The sequence below is a fragment of the Pseudonaja textilis genome, chromosome 1, assembly GCF_049901715.1.
Source record: "Pseudonaja textilis isolate UNSWEBS1 chromosome 1, rPseTex1.2, whole genome shotgun sequence".
NCBI classification, from domain to species: domain Eukaryota; kingdom Metazoa; phylum Chordata; class Lepidosauria; order Squamata; family Elapidae; genus Pseudonaja; species Pseudonaja textilis.
The window spans coordinates 179,499,741-179,523,608 of record NC_141990.1 but is presented as its reverse complement, the minus strand read 5'-3'; the positions used below and the strand labels follow the sequence as shown (position 1 = coordinate 179,523,608).

General features: G+C 36.4%; 2 protein-coding genes across 2 annotated transcripts in view; one reads left to right on the top strand and one right to left on the bottom strand.

Annotated features, from left to right (window-relative positions):
* The window catches only part of FAM171B (family with sequence similarity 171 member B), a 37,328-nt gene extending 29,253 nt beyond the window's left edge, over positions 1–8,075 (top strand). Inside the window, exon 9 of the mRNA XM_087919838.1 lies at positions 7,965–8,075. The gene's annotated coding sequence lies outside the window, so the exon portion shown is untranslated. The remainder of the gene's footprint in view (positions 1–7,964) is intronic.
* On the bottom strand, positions 5,160–18,150 carry ZSWIM2 (zinc finger SWIM-type containing 2). Its single transcript, XM_026696939.2, has 9 exons — positions 17,838–18,150; positions 15,971–16,047; positions 15,158–15,198; positions 14,702–14,915; positions 12,919–13,170; positions 11,833–11,917; positions 10,113–10,225; positions 8,775–8,928; positions 5,160–6,489 (listed from the first exon to the last, which is right to left on the bottom strand). Exons 1-9 carry the CDS (start codon positions 17,979–17,981, stop codon positions 6,010–6,012), a joined length of 1,560 nt encoding a protein of 519 aa, XP_026552724.1. The 5' UTR covers positions 17,982–18,150; the 3' UTR covers positions 5,160–6,009.
* Between the last annotated feature and the right edge of the window lie 5,718 nt (positions 18,151–23,868).

Below are 23,868 nucleotides of genomic sequence, written 5' to 3'. Positions count from 1 at the left end.
ACTGCACAGGGAAGTTGGACTATTTCCGAACAATCACAAAGCATCAACCTGTTGGAGCTGCGAGCAGTTCATCTGGCGTTACGTAGTTTTCTACCCCTTTTTCAATCATGCCACGTTCTGGTCTTGACAGACAATATCTCAACCAAGGCCCCCGTAAACAGACAGGGGGGTACCCACTCCAAACTTCTGATCCTGGAGACGGCCAGGTTGTTCAAGTGGACCGAGGCCAATCTGTTTTTGCTCAAGGCAGAGCACATAGCAGGGGCCTAAAACACACAAGTGGACTCGCTCAGCAGGGCCACGATAGATCAGACAGAGTGGCGCGTACACCCGTCTTTCTTCCAGGAAGCAGTGCGGAGGTTTGGGCAACCGGTGATTGATCTATTTACCTCTCCCCTCATTGCCCAATTGCCCCGGTATATTTCAAGGTACCCGACTCAGGGGGCGGAGGCCATCAACAGCCTGCGATGTTGGTCGCATCCCGGACTTCTATATGTGTTTCCTCCACTCCCTGTAATACCCAGGTTGATCCAGAAGTTATTGGAGGAACAAGCGGAATTGATATTAGTCATCCCTTACTGGCCCAGGCGAACGTGGTTTGCGGACTTACAGGATCTGTCGAGAGAACAACCTTGGAAAATTCTACCATCAAGGGTTTTCCTCTCGCAAGGGCCGGTACTTCACCCGGACCTACAATGGCTTAGCCTAGCCATATGGAGGTTGAGCGGAGCTGTTTAAGGACCCAACAGATTTCAGAGGATGCCATTGCCACCATACAAGCATCCAGACTGTCCTCAACAAATTGTATATACAAGGCCACGTGGTCCGCTTTCTGTCGCTGGTGCCGGTGGTCTAAGATTGACGCAACCACCCCATCAATAGGACAATTATTGGACTTTTTACAGGAGGGGTTGATCATGGGCCTATCTCCAAATACTTTACACAGACAGGTGGCGGCCTTAGCTTCGGTGATATCCTGGGGTGACCTTTGTTCCATAGCGCACCATCCACATGTCTGCAGCTTTCTTAAGGGTGCTGCAAACTTACGACCTCCTGTAATTCACCGCTATCCCACTTGGGAGCTCAACAAGGTGTTAACCACACTTACAACTGGCCCGTTCGAACCTTTAAGAACCACTAGTCTCATTGTCGATGAGAAAGGACCTGTGCGTGTTTCATGCGGACAGAGTGGTTCTCAGATTGGATTCATCATTCACCCCTAAAGTAAATTCAGTCTTCCACAGAGCGCAGAAGTTGGTGCTTCCAAATTTTTGTCTGAAACCATCTCATAGACTGGAGCATCAATGGCATCAACGTGATGTTTGAAGGGCCTTAAGCATCTATCTAGACCGCATGGCGGCATTTTAAAAATCTGAGGCTCTATTCCTATCCTTCAACCCATCCACTTTAGGACACAAAGTGTCGTCGACGACCATTGGTAGATGGTTGAGAGCCACCATAGCTAAAATTACGAATGCCAGTCCATCTCAGTTCCTAAGGGCATTACAGCCCATTCAACAAGGTGTGGCAACATCAGCAGCATGGGCCACACGGGCTTCCATAGACGAAATTTGCAGAGCGGCAACTTGGGTTTCACCATCGCCCTTTGTCAGAAATTATAAAATTGATGTCTATGCCTCAGCGGACGCTTCATTTGGCAGAAGAGTCCTGTAGACGATCCACAGAGTTTAGGAGTGGATTTCGATCCAGACAGAGTCCCTCCCTAAGGACAGGCCAAGCTTTGGTATGTCCCACTTCTGGATGCTCTGAACAGCTCGTGGGAGAAAGGGCATTGGTACTTACCTGTTACGCCTGTTCTCTGTGAGCTGTGAAGAGCATCCAGCCCCACCCATTGCTTTCCGTCTGGTGGGGTTCTGTTCCGGTCAGGGATCTAGATTAGGTGGTGCGTTCTGGACTTTGGCACTCAGTCTTCGCAAAACTGGGGGACGTTGGGGAGGTGTCCCATGGAGGAGGAGGAGTGTCCCAGAGTTTTAAGCCCAGCCTTTCCAGAAGAGACTGAAGCACCTCCCACTTCTGGATGCTCTTCACAGCTCACAGAGAACGGGTGTATCAGGTAAGTACCAACGCCTTTTTCCATTTGTCATCTCATAATCATTTGAGGACTGGCATTTCTATTGCAGTAAGGCTGTAGCCTCTGAAATCATGGTTGAACTGTTAACCACTCTACTTTTTCAGTTCAGAACTCATTTGTCTCATTTATATTGAAATAAATAGAAAATTTGGAAAGATAGTAACATTTAATCAAAATCAAAGATTTGTCAGAACAAAAATGGAGTAGTTCTGAAAGACATAACTTTTATTGAAAGGTTATAGTGTGGAACTGCACAACTACCTACGTTTTGGGTTTGCTTTTCCTAAAAAAATGTGAGGAAAAAATGGAACTTTTAAAGGCACAGAAATGATGGATTTTGAGTAAAATATTCTAGTTGGTTTGTCTCAACTTACAAGATTCAAATTTCTACTTATTTGCAGGTCATTTTGTACAAACTGATGGAAAAGAGATAAACAGATTCCCTGAGGGTTTGGGTTACTTTTACTAGACAAGTGTAATAAGCATACTACAATCTGGAGTAGTGGATTTTTTTATGAAAATAATATGTCCTTACAGAACATATCTGAGACAAGATGGACATTTCCTTCAGGTTGGAAATACATGGAGCCAATACTAATTGGCTGCATAGAGATGATAAACTCATTTGTTATCCTGTTCTTATACTGAATCCTACAGTGGTAGTATATCCAAAGGCTTTTTTAAAAATACAATTTATGTTTTACATTCAAAAATTTTACTCTCATTTGCAGCTTGGTGGTAGGTAGGGTATGTCAAATTTTTCAACTTTCAATTTCCAAACATTAGAGGTAATGTTGTGACATGCCTTGGGTATTGTAAAGATATTTTGATTACTTTAATATAATTTAGATGTGCTTGCTAAGTAACTACATAAATATCATAACATGTTAACATTTTATTTTGACCAGAAAAATGTTTACCTCTTTAATTGTTCACTACAACATTGGTTCTTACCAGAGTGTGCATGAAAGGATAAGACTAAGAAAATTTCAAATTAATGTAAGCACAAATGCCTCTCTGGGTATGTGGGAGATATATTAATAACTTAAATATAATGTATATTAAAATATTTTTGGAAATCACTTTCAGAAAATAAGTGCTTTTCCCTTCGTATGTGACACATGCACTAAAATAGCACCAGACATTTTAAGCATTTTGGAATATTAAATAGTTTTCAAACAAAAAATGTTTTTTGACATTTTATATTTTAACAGCAGTGATAAAATTATACCTAGTAAAACTTTTGATGGTATTATTCCTCTTAATGTCTAATCAATATTTCTGAAATAATTCATTGTTTAGCATTTTGTATCAATTAGTTGTATTGGCTGATATTTAAGTTAATTTTGAAAATAACAAAAAGAATTGTCATATAATTGTACATTTCCCAATTGAGATACATGGTTCTTTTAACTTTAAAATATACTGGTGTGTAATTCTTCAGCATATATAGAATCTTCGTGGTTTTTTAAAAATCTATTTCTATGTCATACCAGTTCAATTTTACTGTTATATGCATGCTTATTCAGAAGGAAGTTCTTTATAGTTCAATGGAATTTCCTGCTAAATAAGTAAATATACATATGCTTACAGTCTTAAAGAGTATAGTTTGTATTGAAAATCTAATTTTGTGAGCAGCAATGGCTGGAACAGAATCTGAAATAGACATGTAAACATTCATCACTGAAATTAGTCCTTTATGACATCTATTATTAAAAGGTGACATATTCTCTAATAGAGGAACTGCTGAGTATTCAGCAATTCCAACCCCATGTGATATACAAAGTTTAGATAAATGTAGACTCTGAATTTACAAAATTGCCCATTAAGATTTAACAAAATCATTTAACTTAGCCTTGCTGCATACCTGTTCATCTTGCCAAGTAGAGGCCTGAAATTTGCCCCTCTCACACTATCATTCGGTGTAGTTATTATCTTTAGCTACCAGCAAAACAGACAGCCCATTTTCCATTGTTGCTATTTAAGAAACTAGCTTGATACTTTCTCATGTATGCTGCGCCACTTTCATATTGCTGTAGTGCTTTGTGTTAAAGGAAAGAAATGCGGAGCGGTTTATTTCAAAAGAAGCTCCCAGTACTAATTAAGACTAGTCATTGAATCATGTAAAGGTTGATAATCTAAATCCACTGAAGAAATTGGAGCCTAGCTCTTGCCAAAATATTAGACCTTCCTTACTAGATTTATGTTATAAATAACGAGAATAAGGACTCCTTTTTTCACAGCATATTTTAAATTTGTTTTATGGTTTATTAATGCTGATCCTTTTCATTTCATTTTTACATTTTTCTGCCAGGAGTAGCTGTTCATGTCTGTGCAACTACTGCAGTGCCAATGGATTGTCTATATCTTATAATTTATAAGACACTGCTAAGTTTAATTTTAAAAAATCTTACCAATAACTTTGTGATACTTGATTATTTAAAAAAACAAATTGATTGTTGCATCTCATGGAGAATGTGTTACAGCCATTCACTGTATGGCTACACAAGTAGTATCAGGGACTCTTGAAAGGAACAGTTTGCAGAAATAGATGCCAATTTCAAGAAGTGAGTTAGGAACATTAGAAGTGCTTGGAGGTGCTGCTGCTTCAGAATGATGAGCTTGGAAATAACGAATCTAAATTTAAAGGTTTTTGATAGGCTTGACAGCCATGCATGGTGAACCCATTATATTGAGAGTTGGAAATGTAGTCATTGTTGATCTATATGGATGTTCTAGTATTAATTATAATCTTGGTTAGAGGACATGAAGTGGCATATATGAATGCCTGGTTCAAGTATTCCCATTATTTTATTCCACATTCTATCATTTTTCAATGATCATGGTGACTTTGCAATTCTGACTGTATGTACACCCTGAATGTATATGTTGTTTTCTCTTCTCCATAAAGAAAATATCTCTTTGAATATAGCATATGGTTCTTAAACATGCATGGATTATAACACATCACTTCAAATCCAACATTCTTATTTTCATCCATATTCTGAGTGTTTTTTAAAAACCATCGCAAATGCTAAATTTAGTGATGACAGCACTTGAGCAATTCAGAAATATGTACAGCTCTTTATTAACAAACTGAAAGAAGTAACAGGATAATACTTCAAACTTTTACACAATTCAACTTTAATACATTAATATGGGTGGCAGTTTTGTAAAACATTTGTTCCAATTTGTAGACCACTGAAATTGTACATCCAAATTGTTTGGTCTATATTTTGCTATACTTGCTATTTATTGTTAAAAGCATATTTCCTATTACATTTATTTTCTGGTTCATACTAGAGCTACCATTCATGATTAAAGAAAACATTTTTATTGCAATGCTATTTACAAGAGCAATTTATCTCTTTGTAGGGGATTCCACTTCTATCAGCAAGAAAGAGCAAATGTTTTTATTAGCCATCTCTTTATCTCTTAAGAGACATAAACACTGAAGATGCTAATAAGTATAAACTTGGTTTAGAATTTAAATTAACATTATTAGTTGGTTAAAATAATAAAACAGTTACCAAATGCAGCAAGAAAAATATTTCCACAGAAATGTGTAGTTTAAGCTGAATTTAGAGTTTAAATCAGTTAAGAAGCAGAGTTGAGTGTCAAATGGTTGGGTATTTATCATTTTATATATTCATACATGTAATTTAGATACTTAGTCTTAAAAAGTTGAATTTACTGGAGCCAAAAAAACCCTAAGAGACTTCTTTTATGCTGATAAACTCTATTTTATATAAAACTTTTACTGAACATCAAACCAAGTAAAAATGATTTTCACATTAATTTTTTTTTACATTTATATAAAAAGCTAAAGCATCTGGATCCTTTGTACATCCAAATAACTACCCAATAGAATCAATTTTCTTTTAAAAATATGTAGTGTTACAATTTTAATCTGTCTTTCAATTTGGGCTTACTCTAAAATCAGTACCAACTATTTTATCGGTAAATTTATCAGCAGGAGCCTTTGGAATAAGGACTAAACCCTTTACATGTCGAGAAAATTTCAAATGTCTTGGTTTTTGAGTGTTAAGCAAACTAGAACCAGCATCTCTGGTACAAGCATAACTGAAACCATTCAATGTTAAATTTTGCTCAGTCTCTGCAGAATTTTTTTTCTTGTTACATTTTCCTTGAAAACTACTTTGAGGTACCTCCGTGGCATGGTGAGGCTTTATTTGTTTGACAGACAATCCAGTACCTGGTATAAAAAGATCCAACCCAGGCTGCTTTGCAAGGAGTTGCTTTGGTTGACACCCTAATTGATTTACTTTGTCTTTGCTTGTTGCCGTCTCCCAAGTTAATGGATTATATACAACATGGTCATCAATAGGACATGCATTTTCTTTCTGCAACCAACGGTCAATGCATTTTCTGTGGAACTAAATAAAATACATAATGTATTAAGCCTTGGTAATTTTCCACCAACATTATTTATGTATCTTGCATGTGTCAAATATTACATATGAAATAATGTATCTGAACTGCCATTCAGTTCTTTGAGGCAGGTATGATCGAAGAGATATCTCTGATGTCTGCTAACATCCCTATTATTACTTGTGTCATGCACTTTAAGAGAATTGTTACTTAAGGTTTATTGGAATTGCTAGGAAACAAGTAGGAAGTTGCTGACTTGCTTCCTTTGAAGCAATCTAAGTTGTCTTTTTAGGTATTGGACAGCTCAAAATCATCTCAAAATGAGTTCAGGTTACTGAGACATGCTAAGAATAAAAAAAGCTCATTTAGAAGGCTCTGAAATAAAATTAGTTGTCACTGATCATTGAAGGTAATGTTATTTAATAGCCTATAGATCTGAAGAAATACAATTAGTCTTGGAGTCAGCAAAATACTTCATAAAAATATTCCAACAAGCTAGTTTAAGTATAGGTCGAATGATATAAGTGGATACAAGGCTGAATAAAAATCATGTTGAAAGGGGAAAATACAGTCATATTCCTCAAATATCTGAAAAGTTATTTTAACTTACTCCTAACTGTAAGGCATGAGATACTGGATTTTATTTGGAGTGAGGCAGGTCCTGAATGAAAAGCTTCCTAAGGGGAATCAGACACTGTGAGAAGCAAAAGGTTCCCATTCATTGAATGTATTTATGCAGGGGCTAGACTGCCATTGTCTGGGATGCTTGGATTTGGATTCATGAAAAGCCTATAATGGGACTTAAACATCTAAATGGCTTCTACCAACTCTTTAATGATTCTAAAAATAACTGAAAATAACTGAAAAATACATAAATAGTAAATCTTGCTCATGTTAAGGGTAGCCACACAGACAGCCAAGTTTATCATGGATTATGGGAAAGTGGAGTAGCATGACTAACATGTTTTTAAATATATATATATTAAGGGGTAAGGCCCCCTCCCCAACTCCAAAAAAGTAAAAATCAACTTTGGAGCACTTCCAAATCTTCAATGCTTTGTGAAAGGCTGGCAGGGATGGGCCAGTCTAATGGGATGTCACACAGTACTGTGACAGAAAAGGCATGGTTCCAATGATATTCAGAAAGGACCTGGAGTATGCCCCTTGTGTTGGATCGATCTAGTGAGATGGCTAGACAGTTTCCTTATCTTGTCAACTTAAGAGCTGCCAGTGGCTAGAACGACCCAATTTATATATGTGCAAATGTCATATCCTTACATGTGCAGCATCAGTGCCTTTTCCCCCCTTCCCAAATAGCACAATTAGGACAAAATAACATACATTAATTAATTAAAACAATGCCTTAAAATAAGGTAGCCTATTTACAGAAGTAACTGAGCCTCATTTACATATTCCAATCATTTTCTGTCCTACACAAAATATAATAGTATACAAATGCATATTTCCTGTCCCCTTATAGCCAAAGCAGCAGGAAAACAAGATGGCGATGGAAAAAGCAACCCGTACTGAAAGGAAGAAAGCAAAGAGAAAGGAGTGACAAAAACTGGATACATAGGCAGACATAATGCAGGAAAAAGAGAAACTTAAGCCAATATTTAGACTAGTCTTCAAAAAACATTGAGCATTGTACAGCCATATCTGCCGAGACTAGTGATTTTCATACCCGACCTGGAGAAGCATCTGGGGGAGATCTTCCATTTTATGCCCACAGCTACTTTATGGTGTAGGTTGGGATGAGAGTGTGACTGTTCCAAACTCATCTAGTGAGTTTATATGGTTGAGGCTGCACTTGACTAACAGTCTTGCATTGTACAGTCTAACTTGGATTTAGTAAAAATCCAATGTAGTTATGACAATATAGTATCTTAGTTAACACAAAGGAATGTTTAGAAATTAAATATGATCTGATTGTAAACAAGGCACCATTTTATCCTGAAGCAGTTCATATTCTGGAAGTGGCTGTGGCTCTAGTTCTAAAAATCGGGAATTGTGGTAGACAAGATTCCTGACTCTTTACCAATAATGATTGAAGCAGAATTTCTTGCTTTCACAAACAGATGTTTCAGACACCAGACTCTGCTTGCTAACTCTATAGAGACTGCCTCGATGCAAAACAATAAAAAGGTATGTCACAGCAGCATGCAGGCTTTACATTATATTACACATGCATTTCATTTTTTTTTTGATGGTTTGAAAAATTTTGTATCGGAAATTAATCTGGGTTTCAGAAAAACTTCCAAGCTCCTGCTCAAAAGGATCTCCAGCTTACCTTGTGATTACATGGTAAGGTCCTTGTAACTTGACCAAGGCAGAATATCTTCAAACAGAATCTACACTGTAAGCCTGGATCTAGTAAAGGGTTGCCCTTCCTAATCACCATATTGGGTATTGAGTTCAGTACCTGCTGTGGTACGCAGCTGAATCTGAAAGATGCAACAGAGTATCTATTCCATATGAGTTTATGCATTTATCTGATTTTAAAATCTTATTTCAAAAAAACAATGCAAACAATGCTAACAGGTAGACCTTGCTTATTTTTGGTCACTTAGCAACCATTTTGAAAGCTACGACCATCAGAGTGTTCCTGTGGCCATTCACCCTTACAACCAACTGCAGGATGCTGCAGTGTCTCCCCCACTTATCCTCCATCCCCTACCCTGGGTCCCCACATGCCTTAGGCCTGCTTCCCACCTCTCCAGACCCCAAATGCTTATGTTTCATTGATCTCCAAAGCTCAAGAGGTTGGAAAGGGAACAGAAAGATTTGCTTTGCTTTGATCATGTTAGCAAAGCAAAGGAAGCCTCTCCATTACTTGGATCCCACAAGGCTCCATTTTTTCAAGCCAGTGCTTCTGCAAGCAGACAGCTGAAAATTGCTTTGGCCTAGCAACCCATGTGGCCTGAAACAGAGTTTCCCACCCTAACTTCCTGAGCTCCAGAGATTGTAAGCATGCAATTGTGACGGGATGGGGAAGAGGCCAAGCCCTGCAGAGATCTGAAGGGCGGGGGGAATGCCTGCAGGAACTCAGGGATGGGGAAGGAGGTGCAAGGGTTGTGGGGATCCTGGGGGATGGGAAGTGGAGCACAGGATGTCTCAGAGTGTGTAAGCCCTGGGGCAGGGGGTCATGTCCTCGTGCTAGGCCTCCCAGTGCCCCTGCCATCTGAGGCACCCCGTACTCCAATTATCAGCCTGTGTAGTCATTTAAAAACTGCATCAAGGAGAGCAGGAAGTGGGGATTATTAAGCGAGATCATCTCACTTAATGGCCATCACCATTTGTGAACATGATGAGCAAGTAAGTTGAAGTTAGAAAAAATTAAAATCATAAGGTGAAAGATTTCAAATGGATTTCATATAAATGTCACAGACTGATACATGACAAAAAGTTACTAATAATGTAAGTAATAACGCAAAAATGTTTATTTCACTGGAACCATGGAAGCCCACTGGGAATAGATTACGCTTCTTTATAAATACCAAGAAATATTAAAATAAAACGGATTAAAATGTATAATTAATATCCCTGCTTTCTTAAATCATGCCTCTCCTTCCTTAAGTTTTTAAATTAAAAACCATTGAAATGAATTTCATTGAATTTTTCATCTTACTGTTCCTTGTTTTTTTCTTCTATAAACTTCCCATCTGGATTAATTTTTAGGTTTTCTTCTGTTGTTGACAGCTGCACTTTTGGTTCAAATGATTTCCATCTCTGGTTCCTTTTCTGAAGTAGAGATATGAAGAAACTAAGCAACAGGACATACTGTTTAAAGGGAATTATTAGCATTTATCATTTCAGTAAAACCAGAAAAATGAATACATTTTATATAAAAATGATACTTGAAAAAAAAGCTGAATAAATACTAATTTCTCATATTGCTGTATGTTTTGCTTAGAAGAGAAGACAAAAACCAGCAACAACATGAATGGATGCAGTTGCAGTGGTGATAAGAGACCATGGGAAGACCCAAAAAGCCTGACTGGGACAGATAACCTGGAGATGGTAGAGTGATCTCACATTGTGTGATCACTAAGTGTTGATACCAACTCGATGGCAAGGGTAACAGTTTATTCTAATTAATAAATAGAACACAAGCTCTGAAAAAAAGCAGGTCAAGGAGGATGGCAGAATCCAGTTTGTATAAATAATTCTGATCCTGGATTGGTATTAGCAAGTTAAAAACTTCACCTGGGCTGGGTCTGTTTGTGTCTCAGTATTCCTGACAGAAGAGTTGAAAAATTATGTAAGTTATATGAGCAAATAAAACTGCACCTGCGCATAGCAAGACTATCAGTATTATAGACAAGTTAAACAAAAGGTAAAAATCAGTAAACTAAATAGTAAATAAATTCTACAAAGCTTTTTTCAAGTGAAGCCCTCAGGATAAAAAGCCAGCTTCTTTCTGAAATATTTTACACATTTACACACATGACATTTCAAAATATCTTTTGAACTAGATCATACCCTACTTTTATAGAGTTTTACTTTGTGGATCCTTAGAATTATATTTTGGATCCATGATTTCTAACATTTTCTGTCCACGAAGGAGAGATCAAACATAGATAACCCTTCCTTCTCAGCCTTACTTCCAGAGAAGCAGATGGGAGGCATTTACTCTGCATGACTTGAGAAGCTGCATTTCTATACAACCAACCTGTCCCAGAGAATTGTAGAAAGCTGTATCAATTACCACAGAATATTTACTCTCATTTTAGGGAGAAGGAAGAAGGTCACAGAGGAAGTATAATTGGGAAAATATTGGGTTTTTTTTTTTTAAACTATTTCATCTCTACTCTGTTTGTTCACAGGGATTTGGTTTCTTCAGAGGCTATGAATTCTTCACAACCAATAGTGGGATGCTCAACTCCAGATTTGGGAGGGATTGTATTGCTCAACAGAATTAGGCTAGTGGGCCACTGGTTAAGTTAAAAGCACCACAGCTATTAACCAAGGACTGGTTGAAAGGAAACCCAATATTCTGTCCAGAAGAGGAAAGCAGCTAAAAGAAGAAAGCCTCAAGTTAACCTTGCTTGCTGTAGCACCTCATATGAATACCAACTCAAATGTAAGCACTCCTACCAGAGAAATCCTTACTGGATTTAAACAGTGCTTAGGATCTCATCTTTATTTTGATTTTTTAGACTACAATATAGTACAGTACAGAATATATTCATCTTGGTTTAAAAACAAGAAAATAAAATAATCAAATCATTATTTGATACAATTTACAGACAAGGCATAATAGGAAGAAAGTTTCCTTTACTATTGTTTGCTTTTTAAATTGATATATTAAGGTTTGCTTTTTTTAAGGGAGGGAATTTATACTGTACCTCTCGGAAAGCAAAAGTATGTGAGGGATGACAAAAGCTTTGAAAACATCCATGGCATAGATGGTAATCACTGCATTCAGTACACCTTGAAATAACAATATTAACAATAACATTTATACAAATCTTTTTGAAAACACTATTGTTTGATTTAAAAAAATGTTCTACAATATGCACATGCATTTGCAGAGGAGCAATTAAGCAGAAAATGAAGAAACATGCCTCATGGCATCATGACACCGCTTTTATGACTAAATGTCAGAATGCAATGACAATAGGCTGAAATGTCCCCATTTTTTCATGACTGGCTCATTGTGAACACCTGTGCTAAAATGAAAAGACTTGACTTTAAATGTACAATCTTGCATTACATACTGAAATAGTGCAAAAGCCACAGTAGTTTAGAAGCTTTTCATGCTCCAGGGTGCTATCAAAAATTGATATATATTTTCTTCAGTTGAAATGAGAAAAGTAGACACTAGGTGGTGCAAAAGTCTTTTTTTCCTTCTGATTTAATTGGTTCTCGATTGAGGTAAAATAACTTTGATATTAAGTATGCTGTATAAATATATAATTAACATTAAAATTAATTGTATAGCTAAATATATTTACATTTTTAGCGTCAATCATATTTTTAAAGAAACTAGAATCTAACCATTTCCAATTACAGATCTTCAAAAATAGTTACAAATGTTACATTGAGTTTTAATACTTCCTAATGGAAATTTCATCATATATAAATTGAAATTATTAATGTGAATAAAACTTGATCACTATGATTCAAGATATATAGTTACAGATAGTTTTGTTACATCTTTTTGTTAGGGAGCTAGTTGTGCTGGGTGCCACAGAGCTTATTCATTAGGCAGTGAGCTTAAGATTTTGACCGATAAACTTTTCATGAAACAATTTTGAGATGTGGCATTATTTAAATATATAAACTTAGATGAAAATTTGAGCCAATAATTGACATATAGCTACTCATAATAATTGCAAAGTTTTCATGTTTGATTCCTTATAGAAGAAATGTTTACAACATTACAAATAAATTGATTCAGACATAACTAGTTAAATGCCTTAAATGCTTACTTGTAGCAATTTCCCTCAATGGGTAGTACTCTGCAATTATTGCAAGGGATTCCAAGGTGTTTGTTAAGGCTTTGTTTTTCTGCTGAAGTCACAAGTTTTTTGCAGTTTCTGAATTCTTCCAAGATAAGCTTCAGTGGTGCAAAATTTTCCCTGCAGAGAGGGCATTTCACTAAAGAATTTTTCTCTAAATCCCGCTGATGATCCATCCAAATTTTCATACAAACTATATGTATGTTGTTCCCACAACCAAACCTGTGCACACAAGAAATTTATTTTTATTTTTTGAAATGTTACATAAATAAATTTGATATTTATTTTAATAAATTTAAATTTCACTGGAATTACATTATTTTTCATTTGTTGACATGGAATTTTTATGTATCAAATTCTTAATGACAAATCGTCGGATAGTAAATACTTTTCTGTGAGCACATTTTCAACTCTTACTAAAAATAATGAAATTCAAGGTGATCCATTAGAAAAGGGATGGACAATGCTTTAACACTAGAAAACCATACTAGGACCATGATATGAAAGTTATGTGAAGCAAAAATAATCTCCATTTTTTTAAAAAAATAAGACAATAAAAAAAGAAACCTCAAATCCTCAAGGACTTTTGCAAAAACATTGAAGTTGATAAATAAAAATTATAGAATCTGCCACAAAAATATGATGGCATAATCTAGACCAGTATAGAGAATGGAAAATAAGGACTGAAGTCATAAGCAGCCTATAGGCCAAGGGATTCCATCTACAACTCTGCTAGTTGTCCGCAACATGATCTACCAAAATTTGGTCAGAGATTTATTTTAGAAATCCTGAAATGACAGAGTTTTATCAAGATGCTGAAATTTTTTTTCTATTTGCATGTACTTGATAACTAAAGAATCATAGACTGTTTTAATGTAGAAAAAGATAGAAGTTTGAATTCCAAATAAAAAAGAATACTTTCCCTATTTATCTACTTGCAAAAAGAAACAATTTTTAATACTGATGCAGGGCCTTCACAGCCAGCATCAATTTGATGATCATGAATTTTCAGGCTAATCTGAATAGAATTAGAAAACAGATTCTACAATAATGTGAAAACCAGCACAGCAATAGCAATAGTGTGTGTGTGTGTGTGTTTGTGTATAGACTTATATACCGCTTTACAATGCTTTACAGCCATCTCTAAGCGGTTTACAGAGTAAAGCCTCCAACAATCTGGGTCCTCATTTTACCTACCTCGGAAGGATGGAAGGCTGAGTCAACCTTGAGCTTGGTGAGATTTGAACTGCCAAACTGCACGCAGCTGGCAGTCAGCAGAAGTAGTCTGCAGTACTGCACTCTAATCACTGTGTCACCTTGGTACACAGACTGTATTTAAAAAAAAACTAACCCTGCAAGAAGAGAAATATCACTAAAATTCTGACAGAGAGTACTACTGGTAGATGTATTTGTGAGCCTGAAAATTGTGAGTCCAAATATCAAATAACCTACCCAGGAATCAACTTGTGGTTTTCCAGATATTGCTGCCAAACTCACAGCAGCAGTGCCTGCCAAACAAGGCCATTCTGAGGAGCGCTGCAAGCTTTTGCTAGTGACACATGGAACACTTCTACTAGAGCAAAGTGGAATTATGGACATGAGTTCAAATGAGGCAGCAATATGCTTCTTAAAATCCCCCCAAACATTATGTCTTGAAAATGTTTAAGAAACTGTAGGAAAATGCCATCAGTCAAACTGCATGATTACAAATATGTTACTTTTTCCTAGCAATTTAAACCCAACAGGGACTCACCTGCAATAAGTGACAGGAAGCATTTTTTTGAGTAGTGTATCCTGGCAAACAGGACATATGTCATCATTATCAATACTTTTCTGCTTAACATACCCATCATCAACTGTTTTCAATTCATTAAGAGAATGGGCAATTACTTTTACTTGGGAAGCAAGTTGTGGAATCTGAAGCAGATGGTTAATCTCTCGTTCTAACAGACCAATTTGTAAAGCATCTGTTGAAAAAAAAATAACTTTAATATGTATAATGAACCTCAAAATATACTGTACAATACATTTGTTATTGGAAATTCTTGCCCTCCCTCCCAGCAATCCTGGTTGCCCACTGCTAGTTATGGAATGATCACTTGAGTGATGGTGAATATAGACGGGTTTTCTGGGGGATGCAAATACAACCAATGTTCCATGCAATGAGTTCCAAACAGGAAATAAAATGACAAGATTAACATATACCTACATTCATGGTCTCTTGGAAGTTTGAACTTTTTTAGTAATAACCTAAAAATAAAAGAGCAAATTGAATATAATTTATTCAATAACTTTACAATTTAAATGCAGTTGGTTTTTCAATTTTAAAGACATATGAACATAAACTCAATTATGCAATCATGCAATCATTCCTTAAAGTTGTATTCCATCTGAATGACATTTACTAAAACTTGTTTGTTTACAACTATCATTCATATTTCTTATTGTACCCTGTAACCCATAGCAAACAAAGTAAGGAATTATTTGACCCTCCTCCCCAACTTTTTATTTGGTGAAACATTATGTTTTTTCTCTTTCCCCTGATGGAAGTTTAGGAGCTCTCTTGATGCACAGATTTAATTGGATTTCCAAACCAGATATTTCCTTTTTTAGGAAATGCATACTTCCCGTATCCCTTTTTTTAAATTAAAGAAAAATAACAATGGAATATTGCAAAGTGCCAGATCTTCAATATTATCTTTATTTCTAAAAGTGCCTTTGAGTCCTGAATAAATTCCCTGAACATTTTGTCTTCCAACACTAAAAAATCAACCTAAAACTTTCTAGAAGAAAACCTTATAATTTGCCTCTACTTTCTTCATACCCATGCCTTTTTTTCTCTTCTTTCAGCACCCTATCTTTTGTCTTTTTATCTCTCTATTTTATCTTATCTTGATTCCTCCCTCCCCAGTGGCAGAATATCTGATTTTTAAAAAGCTGAATAACATTAAGAGGCACTGCAGAATGTACACCAAATATAGAAGGAGACATATCATTTTACATTTTAATAAAAATAATTTACCAGCAGATATGTTTACAAAGGTCCTTCTCTTTCAGAAATACTGAGCAGCTGCATGAATGAGGGTTCCCCAGGGAAACCTTATACCAAAACAATAGAAAACATGCTTCATTATTATGCCACAACATTTATAAAATGGAGAAAAATGAAAACTAAAATGCAGAAAGACAGCATTTATTAAAATCATATATGTTTTACCCATATTAGTACAGTGTATCTGGAATAGTACTAGAAAACAGAAATAATAGTACTAGAAATAGTGTAGTAACTATTTCTCTTCTAATGTAGTATTTTTCAGAAAAACTTATTTACATTCATATACTTTCAAAATATATGATATCAACATCTATCATTCATTGAAACAGAAGAAAAAGACAACCGAAGTCCATTAATGACATCAAAATGTACTTCTGTAAAGCTATAAGAATATACATACAGGTTTGCTGGTGTGCACTCCATATTATGAATCATAGATTTTATCTACTATAGCATATTAATAAAAGCCTTTTCGATCAGATACTCCCATCAGCATGGGAAATTTTTTCTCCAGACTAAAAATGTAGCGACATATATCAAATTCCTATTTGAAAAACATTGTTCATTATGTCCCACTTTTGCTCTATGTGTGCTATACAGAAGACATAGACTATTTTTATTCTTTTTCTTTCAACTTTTCAATAATTTCATTTTGCAAGTAGGGAATATATTAGCAGCTTGCAACTTAAGTTTTTACTCTCATATAGATAGTCTTTCACTTATGACCGTAATGGATCCTACCCATCATGATTTTGAGTTATGAGTCATAAAACAGGCCAGTCATTTGACCAATCCAATTTTATGACCTTTGCGGGGGCAGTCAAGTTAACACAATTGTTAAGCGAGCCAGTAAGTGTAAATGACAGTTTTAGCAAAACTATTGTAAAATGCAGTCATGAGACCATGGAACACTGCAAATGGCGATAAATATGGCTTGGCTGCTGAGTGCCTGAAGTTTGGTCACGTGACTGAAGTGGAGAGTGTGACCATCAGAACTTCAAATCCAGGTCATAACAAGTGATGCAATTCAACCCGTGTAACAACCAATTCGATGAGTGCTCACTTTGCAACCTTCTGACAAAGTGAATGGGGAAGCCAGATTCACTTAACAACTGGTATAACATTTACTACCCTTATTAACTGCAGACATTCACTTAACAACAGTGGCAAGAAAGGTTGCAAATTGGGACAAAACATATTTAACAATTTTTTCACTTAGCAACAGAAATTTTGGGCTCAATTGTGGTCGTAAAAAGAGGATTACTGATAGTATCCCTTCTCTAATAGAAATATTATTATAATCTACCCCTAAATCAACAAAAGTATTTCACTTGGTTTATGAACTGTCTGCATAAATGTGAAAAAGGAAAACAGTGACACTCTTAAATGCAAAATAATAATAATAATATCGAAGTGCAGTGTTTGGGCAGAGCATCCCTTCCTTCACTTTCAAGTGCTCAGGCTTTTCCAAGGGAAGGGAACATGTTGAAGAGATTAACTCCAAAGGGAGCATAAGGCACTTTCTACATGCTCAGAAGTATTCTCCGTCCAGTTAAAACATCACAAATCTGGGAGTTCGTGTGTTGTAGTGATGCAGTGGTGCCACTAAGGGATGTTTTTAGTTTCAAAATTATTTGTGAAGCTAAAAGGGGAGGGGAGGGAGAGAAGGAGAAGCCAGGTTCGTTTTGCAAGCGATAAATCCTGGTCTCTTGAAAAGAACACAAAGCCAAGTACTTAATCTGGCATCCACATCAGCGAGCCCGCTGCGCCACCCGGGCTGAGCAAACGGGGATGACGGGTCTTTGCCCTCCGCTTCCCCTCTCCCCTCTTCTACCCTGAGCTCCGCCGCCCTCCGGTCTTCCTCCTGCAGGACGAAAGCGGTGGGGCCCAGTTCCCGCACGATACGCATGGTAGTGCCCAGCGCCTGATCCTGTCGCCAGCTCAGCTCCGGGCTGGCGGAGACGCGCCTTCGCGACATGAAAGCCACCGCTGCCGTCGCCCCCTGAAACCAAGCCCGTGTCCCTCTGAAGCTGTGCCGCCTGGCGAGTAGAGCGCGGCTCCGAGAAAGGGGAGCAACCGGCGCGCGGAGGGCCTCACGAGACTGAAGGAAGAACGGTCGCTTGTTCCCCGCCGCCTTAGAGGAACGCGAAAGAGCTGAGAAGCGCGCGGGTGGTTTCCATGGAGACGGCCGGCCGGGAGTGGACTCAAGGTGACGGAAGGTGGAGCCATATGGGGTTTCTCTCGCACTCCTCCAACCGATTTTCCTACATTTGCGCTTTGTCCCTGAGTTCTGATTCGTTGAAAGATGCTACAGTATATCTGTGCTCATTATCGTCCCTTTTGTCTCGCTCTTTCTCTTTCTCTACCTTTCTCCGCCCAGAGATAGAGATATTTCGATAGATAGCTACAAATGGATACATGATGATAGATATCAATGATAGATATCAATGATAGATAGATAGATAATAGATAGATAGATAAATGATAGATAATAGATAGATAGATAAATAGATAGATGATAGATAGATATAGATAGATAGATAGATAGATAGATAGATAGATAGATAGATAGATAGATAGATAGATAGATAGATAGATAGATAGATAGATACCGGTGAGATAGATGATAGACAGACAGACAGACAGACAGTGCAGATTAGTTTAAAAGTGTATCCTGCTGCATAAAAAGAGAAGAAAGGAAAAATATATTTTAAATATTCCTCAGTTAATTGGAAGTGATGAAGTCTTATTAGCTCAGTTAATCAATAAAATTTATTGTAGACTCAGACCACTATCAGTGTTTCCACTTTATATATTTATAATGCCTGCCTTTATTTTGAAGGGAAGCTTCCTTCCACAGGACTTGCCAGGAAGCATCAATTAACAGCACTGGTGGATAAGAAAGATGCCAAGACTTGAATTGCTTTGTCTGGATGTGGTCCAGCCACAACTCTACTATGTTCAAAATCTCTCTACTGTGACTTATACATGACTCTTAATTGCAACAGAAAAAGAAAGTATGAAAGGGAGACAGTCTTTTCCAGACAGGTTGGACTTCCTGCCTCATAATTTTCAGCCACACTTGTGGTAATTAATACATATATTTATTTATTTTTAAAAAAAATAAATTTTATTAAAATTTTACAGTTAAAAAAAAACACAGATCATTTACAATTTTTGCAATACATTGTAGAATCAGTTTTTTCCATCTTTCATTATTCATATCTATATACATATAAACATTAATATTTACATTGTATATTATCTATTATTCCTGTTATCTATCCAAGTATATACCATAGATTCTCCCAGACTGTATAGAATTCTCTTTTTTCTTTCTTTTGCAACTCCGTAGTAAGCTTATTCATTTCTGCACAATCCATAATTTTTTAAATTAACATATTACCCTTGGGATTACACTTTGCCTTCCAATTTTGAACATAGGCTATTCTCGCTGTTGTCAGAATATGTATTATGAGATATTCGGTTTCTTTTTTATATTTGCCTCTAATCCCTAATAAAAACATTGAATACATATATTTAATTTGACAAGTTGATGCAAGCTTCTGCATATATGAAAACTGATGGTTCATAATTCATATCTTGACATGTTCAAATGTTTATTAGAAAAACTAGAATATATAGATATAGATATAGATATGTGTGTGTGTATGAGTGCACATATACACACATATAGGAGATTACTAAAAAAAAAAGAAAGAGCTTTTATTACAGAACAAAAAGAAGTAACTTCAGATTCTCCATAATAGAGACATTGAAACCACATAAATATAAAAAAACACAAATCATTTCTCTATCCTGTTTAAGTTTTCAACTTCCTTCCCAATTTCATGGAATCTATTAATTAAGTCTCCAACAATTTCATTTTCATGAAGTTACTTACAGAGGAGTCACTACTGTACATCCAACAAAGTAAAAATAGAGTCTTGTTCCAGTGATTTTATTTTTATGACGACCATTCATCATCTGGGAAATACAGAAATCCATTTCTAGTATATTTACCAAATACTGTAGAAATGCAGTGGCAAATATTTAATTGATTTTCAATACTATATTTTTGCCAGTTCAAATATAAATTATTTTTAGACATTTCCAAAATGATTTAATCATTTGATAATTTCAGTGACTTCTCTATCTTGAAGCCTTCCTTCCCCCTCCCTCCCACCCTTTCTTCTTCCCTCCCTCCCTCCCTTCCCTCCTTCCTTTCTTTTTCATAAAATTATAGAGTAATCCTTTATATGTTTAAGAATCCCAAAGAATTTCTTAGTTGGTGAAAAAGAAACAACTCTTCAGAAAAATGTATTGCATATAGTCGAAATCAATATATTTCATTTTAAAATCACACAAGTCATCACAAAGGAAATTTAAAGAATACACATAATGTGCTGAATAAAGTGTTTGCCTTGCTATTTCCCCATTCTGCAAAGTGCATTGTCTGAAAAGAGTAGACTCAAGTGTACAGAAATACTTATCTAATGACAATTTAAAAAATGATTATTACCAACACAAGAAAAGTAACATTTCCTAAATAGGGCGAACCCACATTGTCTATTTCCTTAAGAAATATCTGGAAAGGATCTGATAAGATTCTGCAGTTTTCCCTGGGTCAGAGGGCATTGTCTTCTACTTTATTTCACCAGCCAGTAATAAAGCCAGACATGCATTAGCGTTGCCATACAGGAAACCCAGCATGGCCTTGTGCTTGGTGGAATACAAATGCAGGAAAAGAGGCAGGTTGGTTTGAAATCGAACGCTGGTTTGTTGAGATTCATTCAGCTCATGACACAGTCTAGTACGTGTGATAAGATTTGACCAGAAAGACGCCAAGTAATGTACTTCAGCTGCCGGTACGTGGTAAAGAAAGCATAGCTGTCCTCATTGGATGTTGATCATTGGCAAGTAGCAGTAGGAGGCAGGACTCCTTGAATAGCCAACTCCCCATTCTCCAATCTTTGAGGACCTGAAAAGGGATAGAGGTGTGAATACCTGTACATAGTTGTGCCTTGGGATGGAAAACCCTGCATATGAATTCAGCTATAGGTGGACACTTTCTGCTCTACCAGAAAAAGTGAAGGATAACAGAAACGTAGGGAAGTAAAGAGCATGAATCTATTTCTGCTCTGCCTTTTAGGTCTTCTGCAAGTGCCTGAGAATATTTAAGAAGGAATCATGTGTAACTGGACGAGACTGCACCACCTCTTTTTTATTTCTTCAAGTAGACATGAACAAAATATTGTTTCATTTTAATGAATCTGAGCAGCACTTTCTTTCAGGCTCCTGTAGGGTGAGAGTGGGATCAAGAAAAGAAATATATCTGGTGTAATAATACGAGATCTGCCATAAGATGGCTACTTTGACATCTTGCTTTTTTGATATCAAGTACCCTTGATATAGTATAGTATGGTATGGTATGGCACGGCATAGCATAGCATAGGATTATAATTTAATTTAATTTAATATATATAACTCCAGAAGGTGAACATACCTAATACTTCAGCCCTTTATTTTTACCACAACAGCAACCCTGTGAGGTGGCATGGGTTGAGAAGAGTGAATAGCCCAGGGTTGCAACTGTTTTAATAGATACACAATCACCACAGAATGTGAATACAAAAATGTGGAATAGAAATTGTTCTCTCTCTGCTCATTGACATGTTACTGAAAATAAAAGGGAAAGGGAAATCTGAGAAACAATCAGGTAAGATGAGAGAGACCATATTTCTATTAAATTTACCACAGACATTTTTTTTCCAAAATTAGCATTCATGTTTTATATAATAGCTCTTGGTTAAGATGTGAATATTGTTCTATACTATTCTTAAATTATATCTCTCTCTAGTAGATCTGAAGTATATAATTGTACATGCACCGGCAGATAATAATGATCAATATGTGCTGGTATGTAAGTAATTACATACCAGTCTCTAAAAATAATTGGTGCCATGTCTTAGTATACTATTAAAATACTTTCTAAAAAGCAATGAAAATGAACTCCTAGTGATCTAATTGAAAGGGAAAATTATATGTAGAAAAACTTTTTAAAAAGTGTATTACTTTGATAGTGACATGGTGATTTTACTAACTCTACCTCTTGTTAATAATTGTTTTGAAACAGACTTTTTTGGCCATAGATATTTCATGGATGTTCTATAGGAGTTTTAGACAGAAGGGTTGTACAGTATTTCTTGATAACATAAATTGATTTGTTATCAATTAACAGAAAAATATAAAATCATGCTACTAACCTTATGTTACATTATATAATCCTGCACTATTACATTGCATCAACTTATGATACAACAACCAATATCACTGTACTATATGATATGGAGTATGGGATCAAATATGAGACATATCTGTACTATTATGCTTTATTATAATGTTTATATAGTTCATAATAATTCATAATCATCAAAATATCATAATTGTGCTGCCAAAGTCTTTCCCTTTAACACTCCATAAAAGTGAAAAGTAGATTTTTAAGAAGCAGGATAGAAAGAGTAGTGACATTTTTTTGAACTCTGGTGTTTGAGAAGACCTATGAGAACTTCATGAATAATGAAGAAAACAAGCCAATGGCTCATAGAATAAATCAATCCATTTTTTACTCAAGGCAGAAATGGTCATATTATTGTATTTTAGATACATTACACAAAGATTTATCTAACAGAATTAAGAACTCTTATAATGCTGGGAAAGATGGAAAGTCAGAAGTAGATAACAATCAGCATCAAGCTGGATGGATTCAAATAACAATGGGAATGGGTATGCAATGGGAATATTTGAAGGACTAAGATGGGCTTAGAGTACCCTGGAGAAAATAAATGGATTTGCTAAGAGTTGACAGCACATAACCAATTAATGGGACCATATTATATTGCACATAGAACAATAGAACAATACAAATGAAATTAGTAAATTGAGGTATTGTCTTCACTTCAAAAACATGTACCTTCCTCACAAATATAGATAAGATAATAATGCATAATAATTTCAGATCTGATTCAATTTACTATATTTTTCGGACTATAAGATGCACTCCCCCCCAAAAGTGGGTGGAAATGTCTGTGAGTCTTATAGAGTGAATGTTGCCGAAGCCCCACCCACCCACCAACCTCCACTCTTTGGCCTCTGCCTCCCAACAATTTGTCTCCTTGAAGCAAAGAGCAAACAGCCTGGTCAGCTTCAGCACAGCCTGATTTAGCACGAGCAACTGATTGGTGGTTGGATCTGCCTCTCGGAATACCACTGATCAGCTGTTCTAGGCTATGGAGTTTGCCACTGCTCATTGCCACAGTCACCACCCATCACTACTGTCACCTATCACTGCCTCCGTGCACTCCATTTTTGGCATCTGCACATCCCATTTTCGGCCTGTTCCAGGTGACAGGAATAGGTAGCGGCAGCAGTGATAGGTGGCAGCAGTAATGGGTGCCGATGGCGCCAATGGATGGTGGTGATTCCTGCAGCCTAGAACAGCTGATCGGTGGTATTCCAGGAGGCTGATCCAACCACCAATCAGCTGCTCGTACTAAATCAGGCTGTGCTGAAGCTGACCAGGCTGTTTGCAGTTTGCTTCAAGGAGGCAAATTGCTGGGAGGCAGAGACAATTTTTTTTTCCTCTTAGGTGTGTCTTAGAGTCCTGAGCATCTTATAGTCCAAAAAATACAGTAGTTGTTATCGGAAACTTAGCTGACTGCATTTCACTTATTTATATGTATTTAAAGTTACAGAGATCCCACAGAGTAATGTTGATGGGCATTAGTTTCTCCAAGTAAGAACAGATAGGTGCCAGTGGGGAAAAATATGTATGGCCGTGGTATCTTTCTGGACCATCTGGTGTT